At 37.9% G+C, this 12849-nt stretch overlaps 1 protein-coding gene across 2 annotated transcripts in view; it reads right to left on the bottom strand.

Annotated features, from left to right (window-relative positions):
* Positions 1–2525: 2525 nt before the first annotated feature.
* The window catches only part of LOC106075012 (NUAK family SNF1-like kinase 2), a 69658-nt gene continuing 59334 nt past the window's right edge, over positions 2526–12849 (bottom strand). For both annotated transcript variants that reach the window (XM_056025950.1, XM_056025951.1), the window contains exon 8: positions 2526–7810. In XM_056025950.1, the coding sequence (XP_055881925.1) occupies positions 6321–7810 (1490 nt within the window). In that variant the 3' untranslated portion in view covers positions 2526–6320. The remainder of the gene's footprint in view (positions 7811–12849) is intronic.

The raw sequence follows: 12849 nt of genomic DNA, 5'->3' as shown, positions 1-12849 counted from the left end.
GAACAATGCAGATGTGTCAAATAATAGACATCCTACTTTTTATCACAAGAAGTAATATAGGATTTGTTTTTGTTCTGACCAGCCACGGGTCATCAAGAATTAACTTCAACGAGTCATTCATTCACATTATTTACTAAAGATTAGATGTTGGGCTAGTTGTAGGTCCTAAAACATCTTCATGAGTTTGATATACATCCCTTTCATCTTACCTCAAATTATTCGAGTACAATCTGTACATCAACCATTAATGTTGCTAGAAAAGAAGAAATCTTTATAACCTAAAAGGGGGAGAGATGTTTTTAGTTGAACATTTGTTGATAAAATCCAACCCAAAAGAGAATAAATAATTCATATATCTAGTATAGAATGAACACTGTAGTTTTGTCTATCAATGCAGAATCGAAAAGATACTTTTTTTATTGGTCCAATCCAATGGAAATTAAGTTGGACTACAATTGACCATCTCAGCGTAACTACTGTACAATAACAATGTAGAAGCAAATACGAACAACATTCACAAACGAAACACATACACACTCACAACCAGCGCTTTATGAATTAGACTTCTAGATGTAGTTTTCGATGACGACAGATGACCTTGTAACACTCTGACCAAAAGTGTGATGAAGGAGTTTTTAAATCTTTCAGTTTTAGTCCTAATGGCAAAGAGACGACCAATTTGTTTAGTTCTTATGTAACAGTGGTTTATTAGGGGAAGGTTGTCTTTAAGAATCATGTTTTGGAAAGCCATCTTTCATGGAAAAGCTCTTCAAGAGATGGTAGCTGTGTTCGAGTGATATACGATGCTTTTTTAATTAGTCTAATACGTCAAGTATTACCATACCAGCAGGTGATAGCAAAGTTAATTAGACTGCTGATGGTTGCTGTATAAAAAATAGGTTATCCAACTTTCTACTTTCCATATGCTTACATATAAAGAGCTCAGTAAGTAAATGCTTGAAAGCCGCCTATCATTGATGGTGTCCAATTGTACAGACACACCTGTTCATTTTGAAAGCAACATTATAGATTGAACATTAACACTGCAACACGTAAGTCCTGTAAAAAAATTCTGGAACATGGACAAGAATATGAATTTTTGGGTTCTGTCGTTTGGAACGTTGACATTCCCCCTCCCCATGCCACCCCTCAGACGCGATTAAGAAAATGACCGCAGGTCTTAGGAAGTACGAAAAGGTTTGCAAAACAATATTTGCTGCAATTGATCCAGTTTCAAACTAATGTAGAACTGTGTACTCGAAAGTGCATGTCTATACAGCCAAAGTTTCGTTTAATTGTTGGCTTTAAAAAAATACGTTGGCTTAATTCTACAGAGTTGATGTAGCACTAGGTAACGATGCAGTCAACTTAACGGCTCATTTATTTGTTGAAAGAAAGAAACGCAACAGCAAAGCTTATAAAAGATTTATTGTTCATTTAGAATCACCTCATTTTGTTTTGTTTTTTCACGCGGACTTCTATACTCCCACTTTCTATCTAATGCCAACAGCTGGTGAAGATTAGAAGAAAAAATATGTATAGCCTATAATCAATTCTTGTGATATATTTGATTTAAATTTTTTTTAAAGTAGAATTAGTAGATAAGTTTGTTTTTTTTCAACAATGTGAATGTTCAATATTTTGAATTATTCACTATTTGACAGATAGGCCTACGGTATTTATGTAACGTTAGATATGTCTGGTTGGTGAGCCCTGTTAGGACTTTCCCTTCAACTCTGTGTATGTGAAGATGGCCACGTAGGCCTAGTTTAGAAGATATTGAAGTCGAAGATTTTCTAAGGAAGTGTTTCTCGTACATGGACTCGATTAAAAACGTATGTCCCACACACTCTCTCGTGTCAGAGTTATTTCTTCACGAGGCTATATGGCAAGCTTTAATCAAACCTCTTCTCTGCCGAGTCAACAGTTAAACGAAGCCGCGTCTTTACTGACCTGTGGTCGATTTGTGAGTTGATAACGGTTGTCAAAAGGGCGGGGGGTGCTGGCATTGATACAGTTTTCATTAAGCTGGGACATGTCCTGCTTAGTCAGCCAGGCACGAGGATCAGGCAGGAGATTTTTAGTAAGCCGCAATTTCTTCCTGATTAGGCAGCCACCACACAAGTTGATGTGAACACACACACACACACATATACAAAGGACGAAAGGGAGGGCATCCCAGACAGACGAGATATACTAGATCTCTAGATCTACTTCTTGTCCAACACAGCCAATTAATAAACGTCTTTCATTAATTTAATTTGTTGTTAATATACGTAAAGCAAGCTTCATTTCACCACAAACATACATAGTCTACTTGACCTACATCGCTCTAGTATTATCATTGTTTTATTTTATAAGCATTAAATAGATGTAATTATAAACCAGAGTGATTGGTGCTATGTTATTTTCTGTTTTAAATTAATTTTCATGCACTTTTTATGCATTCTTTCTAATGAAATGACCAACATAAGGTGCATCTCAATAAGAAACAATTAAGTTGTTGAATTAAAACTCCAAGCCGCTTTATGTTTCAAAAGCTTTTTATTGTCTTGTGTCAAAGAAAGACTCAATATCAACCAGACAAATAATTGTTCCATCAAGAAACAGCAGATTAAAAAAACAAAGGGAGAGAATACATGGCAAAGCAAAGGTCAGATTCTCCACAGTATAATACATTGTCATAGAATAGAAATACAACACCAGAGGAAATTATGCATAGAACAACCCAAAATGGAGTCCACAATGTGAGCCTTGTGGTTTCAATATTTCAACTAAGACTTGATCTCAACATAATATGCTAGTGTGAGTGTGTGTTGTCTGAATGCACAGAACTTGATGATTATCAAACATCAATACAATGTCTGGGTAGGTCAATGAGGAAAGGATTTCAAGTCCATCTATGGGGGAGTTGTCTACAAGGTCAAGGAAGTGGATAGCCACAAGTGGGCAATCACAAGTCTACAAGGTCAATGTATGGGGAAGTAGACATGCCCAAGGTCAATGTATGGGCAAATAGACACGGACATATCTTTGAGGTCAATATATGGGGAAGTGTCATTGACTTCAAGGTCTATGGATGTGGTAGTGGATATTCAAAAGTTCAATGCATTGACTAAATGGCTTGATTTAAAAGGATGTACAGTCCAATACAAAAAAAAAGATTATTATTCTACAAACTAAATGTAAAAAAAAAGTTTTTTGCAGCTTTTAATTTCTGATAATGCCTGTTCCAGATGCATTCATTTATCAGGGAAAAAGCAATAACGCAATGCAAATAAATCAAAATGGCTCTCTTTGATTATCTTCTTCTATTATTAATAACAACATTTCAAATAATTCCTTTTTAAATCCTAGAATTTCATCTTATCGAAATAAACAGTTTCAATTAGTTCTGTAAGGAATAAAAAAAAAAAAAGATAATTATTTAAAGGGCACACAAAAATAAATAAATACAAAATGTACAAGAAGTGAATTACATGTCAGATCTTTCCCTCTCTCCACCAACAAAATAGTGCTCAGACATTGAATGTATACAACATATGGTCACAATTTATGAGACAAATAGTGAATACTAATAATGTTTTGCTATTAATAGACTGATGAGATCAAAGAGCATATTCAATTTCAATATTTCTTAATCTACTTCAGTCTTTTCTTAAGTTTGGTCAGTAGAGAAGTAGCTCTATAAATAATAGAGGTCCTTATTTGTTCAAAATAAAATGTCTGAACATTTAGATTAACAACAACAAAAAAAAAAAAAAAAAAGCGAACAAAGAAATAATGACAACCAAGTCCACATATTAGATTACTTGAACCAAAGGAGGACACACCTTAAGATTTCACAGGATAAATGAATCATACATCTCAGATTTCATATCAATTTTTTCTTGTTGACTTGAGTTACATCCCTTTCTCACCCCTCCCTCTTCTCATGAAACATTTTCTGCAAGAAAATCCTTGAACTTATGGAGGTTCTCTACCTAGAAACTTAGGCAGGAGGGGGATCTGATAACATCTGATGCTGAAAGTGATACAATGTTCAATTGTAAGCAGAGGATAACTATTGTGTTGTGAATCGCTAACATCATACTATTGGATAAGACATCAAAACATTGAAATGTTTAATGCCTCTAAGATCATGAAATGCAAAACACAAGACACACATGACATTAGAAATAGTATTTGTACAATTCAAAACTAACAACAATAAGAATATCTTTGGAAGTATCACAAATAAGGGAGAGAAAAAGCTGACCCAAAACAAAATATATATAAAATAGAGAGAATCTCTAAGAAAAAGAGTTCACTGTTAAATGACAATATAAAAGACTGAAAAGAAACCCAGTAATAACTGAAAGGTATTAGGAAAATAAATAATTGAAACTCCTTCAATTTATCTACCATTCAAAGTTATGCTTTTAAACAGATGAGAAGAAACTTGAGAAATCAAGACACTGTAGTTTCAATTATTGTCACAAGTAATGAAAGAAATTCTCTGTTGTAATGATTTAGCATAAATATTTTAATGAAAACATCTTTTTGAAAAGGATACTTAGTCATAGACAATCAATAAAGCAATTTTTGAAGGCAGGACATTTGAAGGATAATAACCAAGTTTGAAAAGAATGACAAATAGCATAGACATTTGTAAACTTGAGTTCTAAGCAAATGTCATAAATCTTTGAAATATATTTCCACTGTCATGTCTTGGTCTGATCATCATATAAGCAAGCCTTCAAAGTGCAGTAATTTTAATTTAGTTGTTTGCCTAAGAAACTTTCATTTTTATTCTCTTAAATGTTAATATACAGTATGTTCAGTTCTCATATAGAATAAATAACACGTATATAAATATATTACTCAGTATTATACATGTATGCTATTTGATTACAAGCATCATAGTATTCATGTCAAGTTTTTATGCAATACAGGAGAATGGATTCAATAAGGATGGCATTTTGCATAGCAGAAAGAAAAATACAAATGGACAGAAGGAAGTGGAAGCTGCCTTTGGATTAATTGCATAGCTTACTTCATTTCAAGAGCTGGCACTGGTCTAGGTACGTGAACCTTTACACTTTTATTATGAGACAAAGATTCCAGACCTTATGTTCTTACTAGCAGTGAAGATGAGTGTTAACTCTGCTGTGGTTAACAGTGCCTGAAGGTGCAGTAGTGCCAGCTAAACAACCCATCATAGCTTTACCTATCTGAGATACAGATACTCATTTGAAGCAAGGTCTACTAAGGATATCTACTTATGGCTTTTGTATTAATTTTAAAAAATGGTAAAAAGGATTTAAACCCATGTCTCTCATTATGGCAGCTGAACATCTATAAGTCAGCCCATCAAATGGATAAGTTAAGTTTAAACAATGTTTAAAGCTTTCATCTTTGTCTAGATCCAACTCAAAACTTACACTGCTGAGAGACAACACATTGGTCTACACAGCAGTGTTTCCCAAACTTTTTCCTTAATGGGAAACATTTCGCACATTCTGAGTATTTATCAGATTACTTTGCTTATTTTTTAGAGAGATTAAGTCAGGTGGTGGCCTACTAGTTAATTTATTAGTCCAGTAGTTCATGAAACACCTATAGAGGCCCAGTGGAAAACTAGGATTCAGCAAAATACAGTTTGTGAAACAGTGGTCTAAAGAATTGCAATGTACACATTCAAAGTGAAACAAGAAATTGAGAGAAGAAATGAGAATCTCTAATAAAAAAAAATACCTTTAAGTTTATAGAGTTCTCTCCATGTACAGATTCTAAGCAAAACATCACAGTATTAATTTCCTCCCCTGCAAAGAGCAATCTACAACCTTTCAACTAAGAACAGGGCACACACCTCTGCTAAATTACCATCTTAACAAAATAAATCTTGCACACCTACCCCTTTGTAAACACTATCAAGTCATATCCTCTTTGAATGCCCCTTCCTAATCCTCCTTATGCAGACCCTATTACCACTACAGCCCAACATAACCAACACTCTGTTCTGCAGTGCTGAACAACTGAAGAGAACAGCACACTATTTTTCCTTGGCACAGTCTGCTAAAGAGCTCCCAGTTCAGCAGCAAAAAGCTGGCTAGAAGAAGTAAAACATCAGACACTGCAAGAATTTGAATCCCATCTTGGCAAATTAAAGGCATTCTACAACAAATTATCTTATTGACATTTGAGCAATGAAGAAAAAAAAAGGTGGTCTGTATTCTTAGGACATGATAGACAGCTGAAGAGATGTACATGATTTATAACTATAAAATCTGGTTTTAAAAATTGGTGTCACACAGTTAATGTAAGCACTGAAGAGATCCCTAGAGAAATGAGTAATGCAAGGCTGAATCCAATGTCACTTTTCTGCATTCATCACTTAATGAGCGTCTGTGTTTTGGTAGAGAATAAGATTTGATGGAGAGATCACCGAAGTCTTGAGACAGTTTGGTCGAGTTGAACACTTCTTGGGAAGGTGAGCAAATGTCACTATCACTCTTGATTGGTGACCTTTGATTCACATAATGATCACTGTCTGCGCTGTCGTAAGACAGGTCAAGGATGTCTGCTGATGAGTTTGAGCCCACGCTGCTTATGCTCAACCGGTTTTTGGCTTCCTCTGACTGAGTTCTGCCATTTTTCAAGATGCTTTTGGGCCTGCGTACTACTTTGGAAACATTTTTACAGACTCCACTATCTGGTGACTCGTCAGTGGGTGAACTGGTTTTGTCTGCAAGGCAGTGAACAGGAAGATTCAGAATGTCCCTTGATGTTGTAACAACAGAAGTTATCTGTGAAGAATGAGCATAAGATCCAGAATTATTATGTACAGGTGTAAGGCAGTGGTCGTGAGTGTCATGTAAAGATGCTGAGCACGTGGTAGGTGGATGGACAGATGATAAGGATGATGATGAAGGCGATGAAGGCGACTGGTGATCCTGATCTTGGCGACGATGTATCAGCGGTGAGGTAATGCTTTGCGTTGGTTGAGGCAAATTGCCAACAAGTTCACTATTCCCAGCATGCAACAAATGACTAGCTTTGTGTTTGGATGAAAAGATGCCATGAGCCTCTTCCCTGAAAGAAGGAAGCCTTCTTGGCAGATGACCAGATTTAGGAATGCTGGACTCTTCCGACTTAGCCACAAGCTCTTCCTGCATTATGCATCCGCTATCCCCACCAGAAAATTTTCCTTTTCGTTTTAATATACCTCTTGCAGGCTTCCTTTCAGAATCAAAAACAGAGGAAACAGTCTTTTCATTTTGGTCTGATCTGGTTCCTTCAGTTTGGCACTTGGGATTATAGCTCTGAGACAAATTACTGTTTCTGTCCAAACTGTTGTCTGGGTGAAGAAGAGCAGCTAAAGATTTACTGCTGCAACCTTTTAAAATTTCAAAAATATCTGGGGATAGTTTCATGAGACCAGAAGCAATATCTGCTGAGTTCACCTCAGGGAGGACCTCCTCGTCCAACTTGCTTTCTCCCAAAGGAGCAGGACTGCTGGCCACTGAGGAGGACACACTGTTGCCAGCACTGTCCAAGGCCATTTTTCTTCTTGACCAACGGTTAGGCCTGAAGTCCAACTCTAAGTCAGAGTCGGAGGAAATGCTGCTCTGGTTTCTGTGGTGGATGACTGCCAGGTGATCTCTGCGGGATGAGTTACTGGTAGGCTGATCATCCTCTGTGCTATATGGCACATCATTGGGCATGTGTGAGTGCCCAAAGTTGATCCACCAGTGTCTGAGGGCATCTTCCATGGTAGCACGGCGTGTGGGGGTGACAGTCAACATATGACGTATTAATCCAGCAGCATCTAAAAAAAAAATAATAATGATTAAATTTGTTGCTATCACTACGTTTTTTTTTCTTCAATAATTAGTTTTTACAGTAAAATGTGTCATGTCTGCTTAAAAGTGATAGAAAACTACAAAAAAATCTGAGTTACTTAAACCATCACTGACCCAACAAACAGCAAAGGTAAAAGAGAGAGGGAGGGGATTACGACCATAGGTTAGCTACGGGACTGTGTCATTGATTGTATGTCTTCTTCATTGATATAGAATGCTGGGTAATCCAAGGGAGCTCGCGACACGAAACAAAACACGAGATGTGAGCACAAATGTGTGTCTTTTTGCTGTCAATGTGTATCTGCGAGCTAGACCAAACAAAAGTGTTCCCGTACAACTTTTTAACAAAATGTGTGGGGAGGGGGAGCGCCAAATTGTTGGCTCAAATTACGTTTCACAAAACATAAATAAGGAAAAGAATTAAGTCACGCGCTAGTTACATCATGCCACAGGTCACGGGAGCAAGTGAACTTGACTAGAGCAGCCCAATGTCCTCTCTGCGCTGTCTATCTTAATATAGGCCTACCACAGAGACGGTGTCTCATCACCAAACGGTTCATACATTTAAATGCCAGTAGCTTATATCAGCAGTATCTCTGTGTTGGGGGGAGTTATCAGAAGTTAATTATTTACATGCACATTTTGTATTTCTCGTGCACATAAAGGCATAACTGTTATGAACGTATTGAATAGTTGTTTGTTAAGTCACATTTTTAGTTTTATCATGAAGACACTATTGCTGAAGTGTTAAAAGGTGTGTAAATAAGCACACAATCGACGAAAGATTAAAACATGTCAATAAGTTCACGTTAACTTCAGATAGAGTGTGTTGCGATTCAATTGTAAGCTGTCCTCAAATTGAGTCCTAATGAATCTGTGTATAAATATTATGACGCCGTGCAAATTAATTCAGTATGGTATAAGCAGTGGACAGGGGCTATCTAGTTTCAAATGTGTTAAACATAATCTAGAATTACAGATTTAGATACGTTTCTAAATGTGAAGAAAAAGGGGCTAGTAACTGCTCAATCAAGGATGGTCAGATAATGCTACAAGGATGGTCAGATAATGCTACACGGGGCAACACAATGCCTCGCTTGCACTATTTCGATTGAGACGTTAGTGGTTTGACCTTTGACATGTCTAGACACACACACACACACCATGAGATGATAAGCTCTAATCTTCCTATTATTTTTGTATCCCGTTCTCTATATCAAAGTCTTTGATAACCACTCTCCAAATACATTTGGCAGCGTTAGATAATGTTAGACGCTTCAGATTTTCTTTCTGCCGAATGGCTCAGTCTTTAGGCTATTAATAAAAGTGATTATTTGTTCTCCAACTCCAGAGGAAGAAATAGCCTCTTTTTAGCAAGAGAACAGTTCAACTAATATATAATGGGAATCAGACTCAAATATGCAGTCAAGTAGAGTAGAGTTCCCCTTTCAGACCTTGTGGTCTATAGAGCAGACGATGTCAAGGTCATCTGTTTCTGGTTAACGAGGGTGTCATGTGGCCAGCACAACGTCCAACCGCCTTTACTTTTCCACAACTAACGTCAGGTACCTATTAGAGCTGGGTGGACTTAGATGCGCCACAAAGATCCCGAAATTAAAATCCCAGTCTTCAACAGGATTCCAACGCGGGACGCCCGGTTCGGAAGCCAAGCGCCAACGTGCCTCCCTAAATATGCAGTAAATGAACGTAATAAATTTGACGAGGAAAAAAAAAAAGGAAGAAGTGAATTAGTTATCAAAGTTTTGAATTGACTTCTAGACTTTAAAAGGAACAGCCTCGACTAAAGTTTGCCATGGCTAATTGATTCAACTAAAATCACCGATTGCAATTAATAACTAGCGTTATGCTCATTGATGATGATTGCAGCTTCAAAATCTGATTGGCCCCAAGTTTGATTTGCATATTTGTTTCATATAAAGTAACAGCAGTTACTTATTTTATTTTATTTTACTTTCTGACGTGATAGGAAATCCGTTCTTGATTATGAACACTTCTATTGATCTCGTGAATTTGACAACATTTCTTGTTTTTTGCTACTTTGAATAAAAAGAATATACTCCAGCTCGACATTCATTGTGTTGAATCAAATACTTTAAGAAACTGTGGGAGGCAAAAAAAAAGGGATTGTGGGAGGGGTGAAAAGGTAGGTAGACATTCTTCCCCATTCTTAGACATTTTGGGATGTTTTTATGATTTCTTTGTTTCTTTTGCAAATTAGAGACACCTGTTAGAACACATGCACTGTCACTGACTGTTGACCTGGAAACCATATCAGCTCATCACAGTCCTAGTGATCAGCCAAGTGAATAAAGTCTCTTACGAAGTATCAGGTCACGGTGTCCACGGGTTTTTAGGTCAGCGTTAACCAACAGGCTAGGATTAAGGCCTAGGGAGATTTAGACATGAATTCATCAATCACTTTGGTGATCCTTGACCTATTTGTCCCAGCCACTGTTACAGTCGGTAGACCTGGCATACTTCAGGAGCACATTTTGAATCGTGTCCATGACGTCCTTCTCTCCCCCCCCCCCCTTTCCCCTCTTACTGCTGCTCAGATGTCCATTATATTTTCATCCAACAATATCTCTCCATCCCTTTCCACCCCTTCAGTTCAACAAGAGGCGCTGCTCCTCATCTGCTGCATGGCTAAGTCAATTTCAAGGATCAATTCATCATTGGCCATCGTGATAAATCACCACCCTCCCCCCTATTTTTATGTTTTTTGCCCAGAAGGTGAGACCGGCGTCAAGAAGTCTCTAAGCCAGGGGAAGGGAGGGCCAGGTTGAAACTGTAATCCACATTGATGGTTGCATCAAAACACCACCACAGCCTCCCCCATGCAACGAAAGAGAGAACAGACTCGATCATTTAATTCCACTTAATGCATTATGTCAACTCATGGGAGAGAATCATTTGATCTGATCTAAAGATGACTTGCAGCAGTTTTAAGCGGCGTCACCTGCTCCTTCAAACCAAGGTCATTTGTAGCCATTAGTAAAAGGGAAAGAACTCGAGAAGGAAAATTGTTCACTATCATTCACTACGCAAAGATTGTTGGGTATCACCTATTGAAGATTAATTACGGTTCAATCCAGTTAGTGTTAACAGTTTCAGTTATTGTTAACGTGAGGTAAATATAAAACTGCGTTGAGATGTGAATGCAAGTTCATACAGAAGGACGGCAGAGCGCCACAGTGCACCTGAATACTAAACAGTTCAAATCTAAGCCTTCAGTTTCTCTAGGAGGGTGTCAGGAAATTTAAGCACCGGATACTTAGGCACCCCTCTAGGCGGGAGTTCAGCCAGGTTCTACCAGTTAACATAGGGAGTAGGCCCCTATATTCCTGTAATGTCCAGGTGTGTCCAGCAACAACAACAACATGCCTCTTCCACATATCACTATAACGGAAGTCTTTTAATCAACCATCGTGCAGCCCTTAAATAGCTGAAATATGTTACCATTCCGTACAGTCTAATGCTATAGTACAGCCTAATGTTATAGGACAGCCTAATGTTATGTTATAAACGCTCTTTTAACGTAAAAAAGAACAACGTTATAACTAAACACATAAAAAAATGGAATCATCTATAAGACTATGGAGTGTCTAGAGATGCATACTGACAATGAGCATTATCAATGTATGCATTTAATTTGTAAGCGTTTCTGTTGGACAATTCAGAAGTTCAGAGGTCAGAGGTCATTAGCATCTGTGATAGGCCTCGATCTTGTAGTTGTTGATGTTCTAAGATGTTGTCACCTTGAATTCAGCTGACTGTATAAATAGACTAGAACCCACCAATCTGTGACGTCACTATATGTCGTGTTTAACTATGATGCGTCTCTATACCGTCTGACACATCCTAACGACATAGGAATTCTAGAAATAGCGTATTTCCCATAGTTGAAAAAATTTTATCAGAAAGACACGAATCACTGTTACTATCGATTAGCCTCAAGGCACAGACTGACTGATAGAGAAACTTTTTTTTCTTTTGTTGCTTGAGCGACATGTTGCATTCTAATGAGTGGACTTAGCGAGGACCCCGCCTGTGTCTGTGATCTAATCTATCCGGCTAGGACCTTCATATTATAACTTGCTGGACTTCCTCGCGGGAGAACATAAAAGACAAACGAGATACGGCCAGAGTTGTATATGAAATCATCCACACACAAGTAGAAGAGATACGGCCAGAGTTGTATATGAAATCATCCACACACAAGTAGAAGAGATATGGCCAGAGTTGTATATGAAATCATCCACACACAAGTAGAAGAGATACGGCCAGAGTTGTACATGAAATCATCCACACACAAGTAGAAGAGATACGGCCAGAGTTGTATATGAAATCATCCACACACAAGTAGAAGAGATACGGCCAGAGTTGTATATGAAATCATCCACACACAAGTAGAAGAGATACGGCCAGAGTTGTATATGAAATCATCCACACACAAGTAGAAGAAAGAGAATGTTGAAACTGATGCCACCACTTCCCATAACGTCTTGCTCCTGTTTCCCTTTAAATAAAAACAAATATTGCTTATTAAACTGCGAGTGATTAGCGGGGGGAAGGGGGGGGGGAGCTGTCCGAAAGGTGCTGAGTCCTAATAACTCTTTCAGCGAAAATATCTTTTTTTTTAAATAGTGTTCTAGGGACTTTCAGGGACGGGGTAGTGTAAAAGATTTAAACGCCCCATCGTCCCCTTTATTTTTGTTTATTCGTTACGGACATTCCTCCAGAAGAGAAGGTTATTACGCTCAGCCTGCAGCAGGACGGCAGGGTTCAAACTCGGGACGCTCGTGACGACAGGCCGAAGTGTATACCACACGATCAGGCAGCCATCTCGTCAAACGTCAGCAAGGCCACTCTAGATGTCTGGGTTGGCCACTCTAGATGTCTGAGTTGGTTATTTCGAATGAATGACAAAATATCAAGAGAAACAGCTGCACTTTGGTCTTTTTAAGCTTTAGAAAGCCATATA

The sequence above is a fragment of the Biomphalaria glabrata genome, chromosome 4, assembly GCF_947242115.1.
Source record: "Biomphalaria glabrata chromosome 4, xgBioGlab47.1, whole genome shotgun sequence".
Classification (NCBI taxonomy): Eukaryota; Metazoa; Mollusca; class Gastropoda; family Planorbidae; genus Biomphalaria; species Biomphalaria glabrata.
This window is presented reverse-complemented; position numbering and strand designations above follow the sequence as displayed.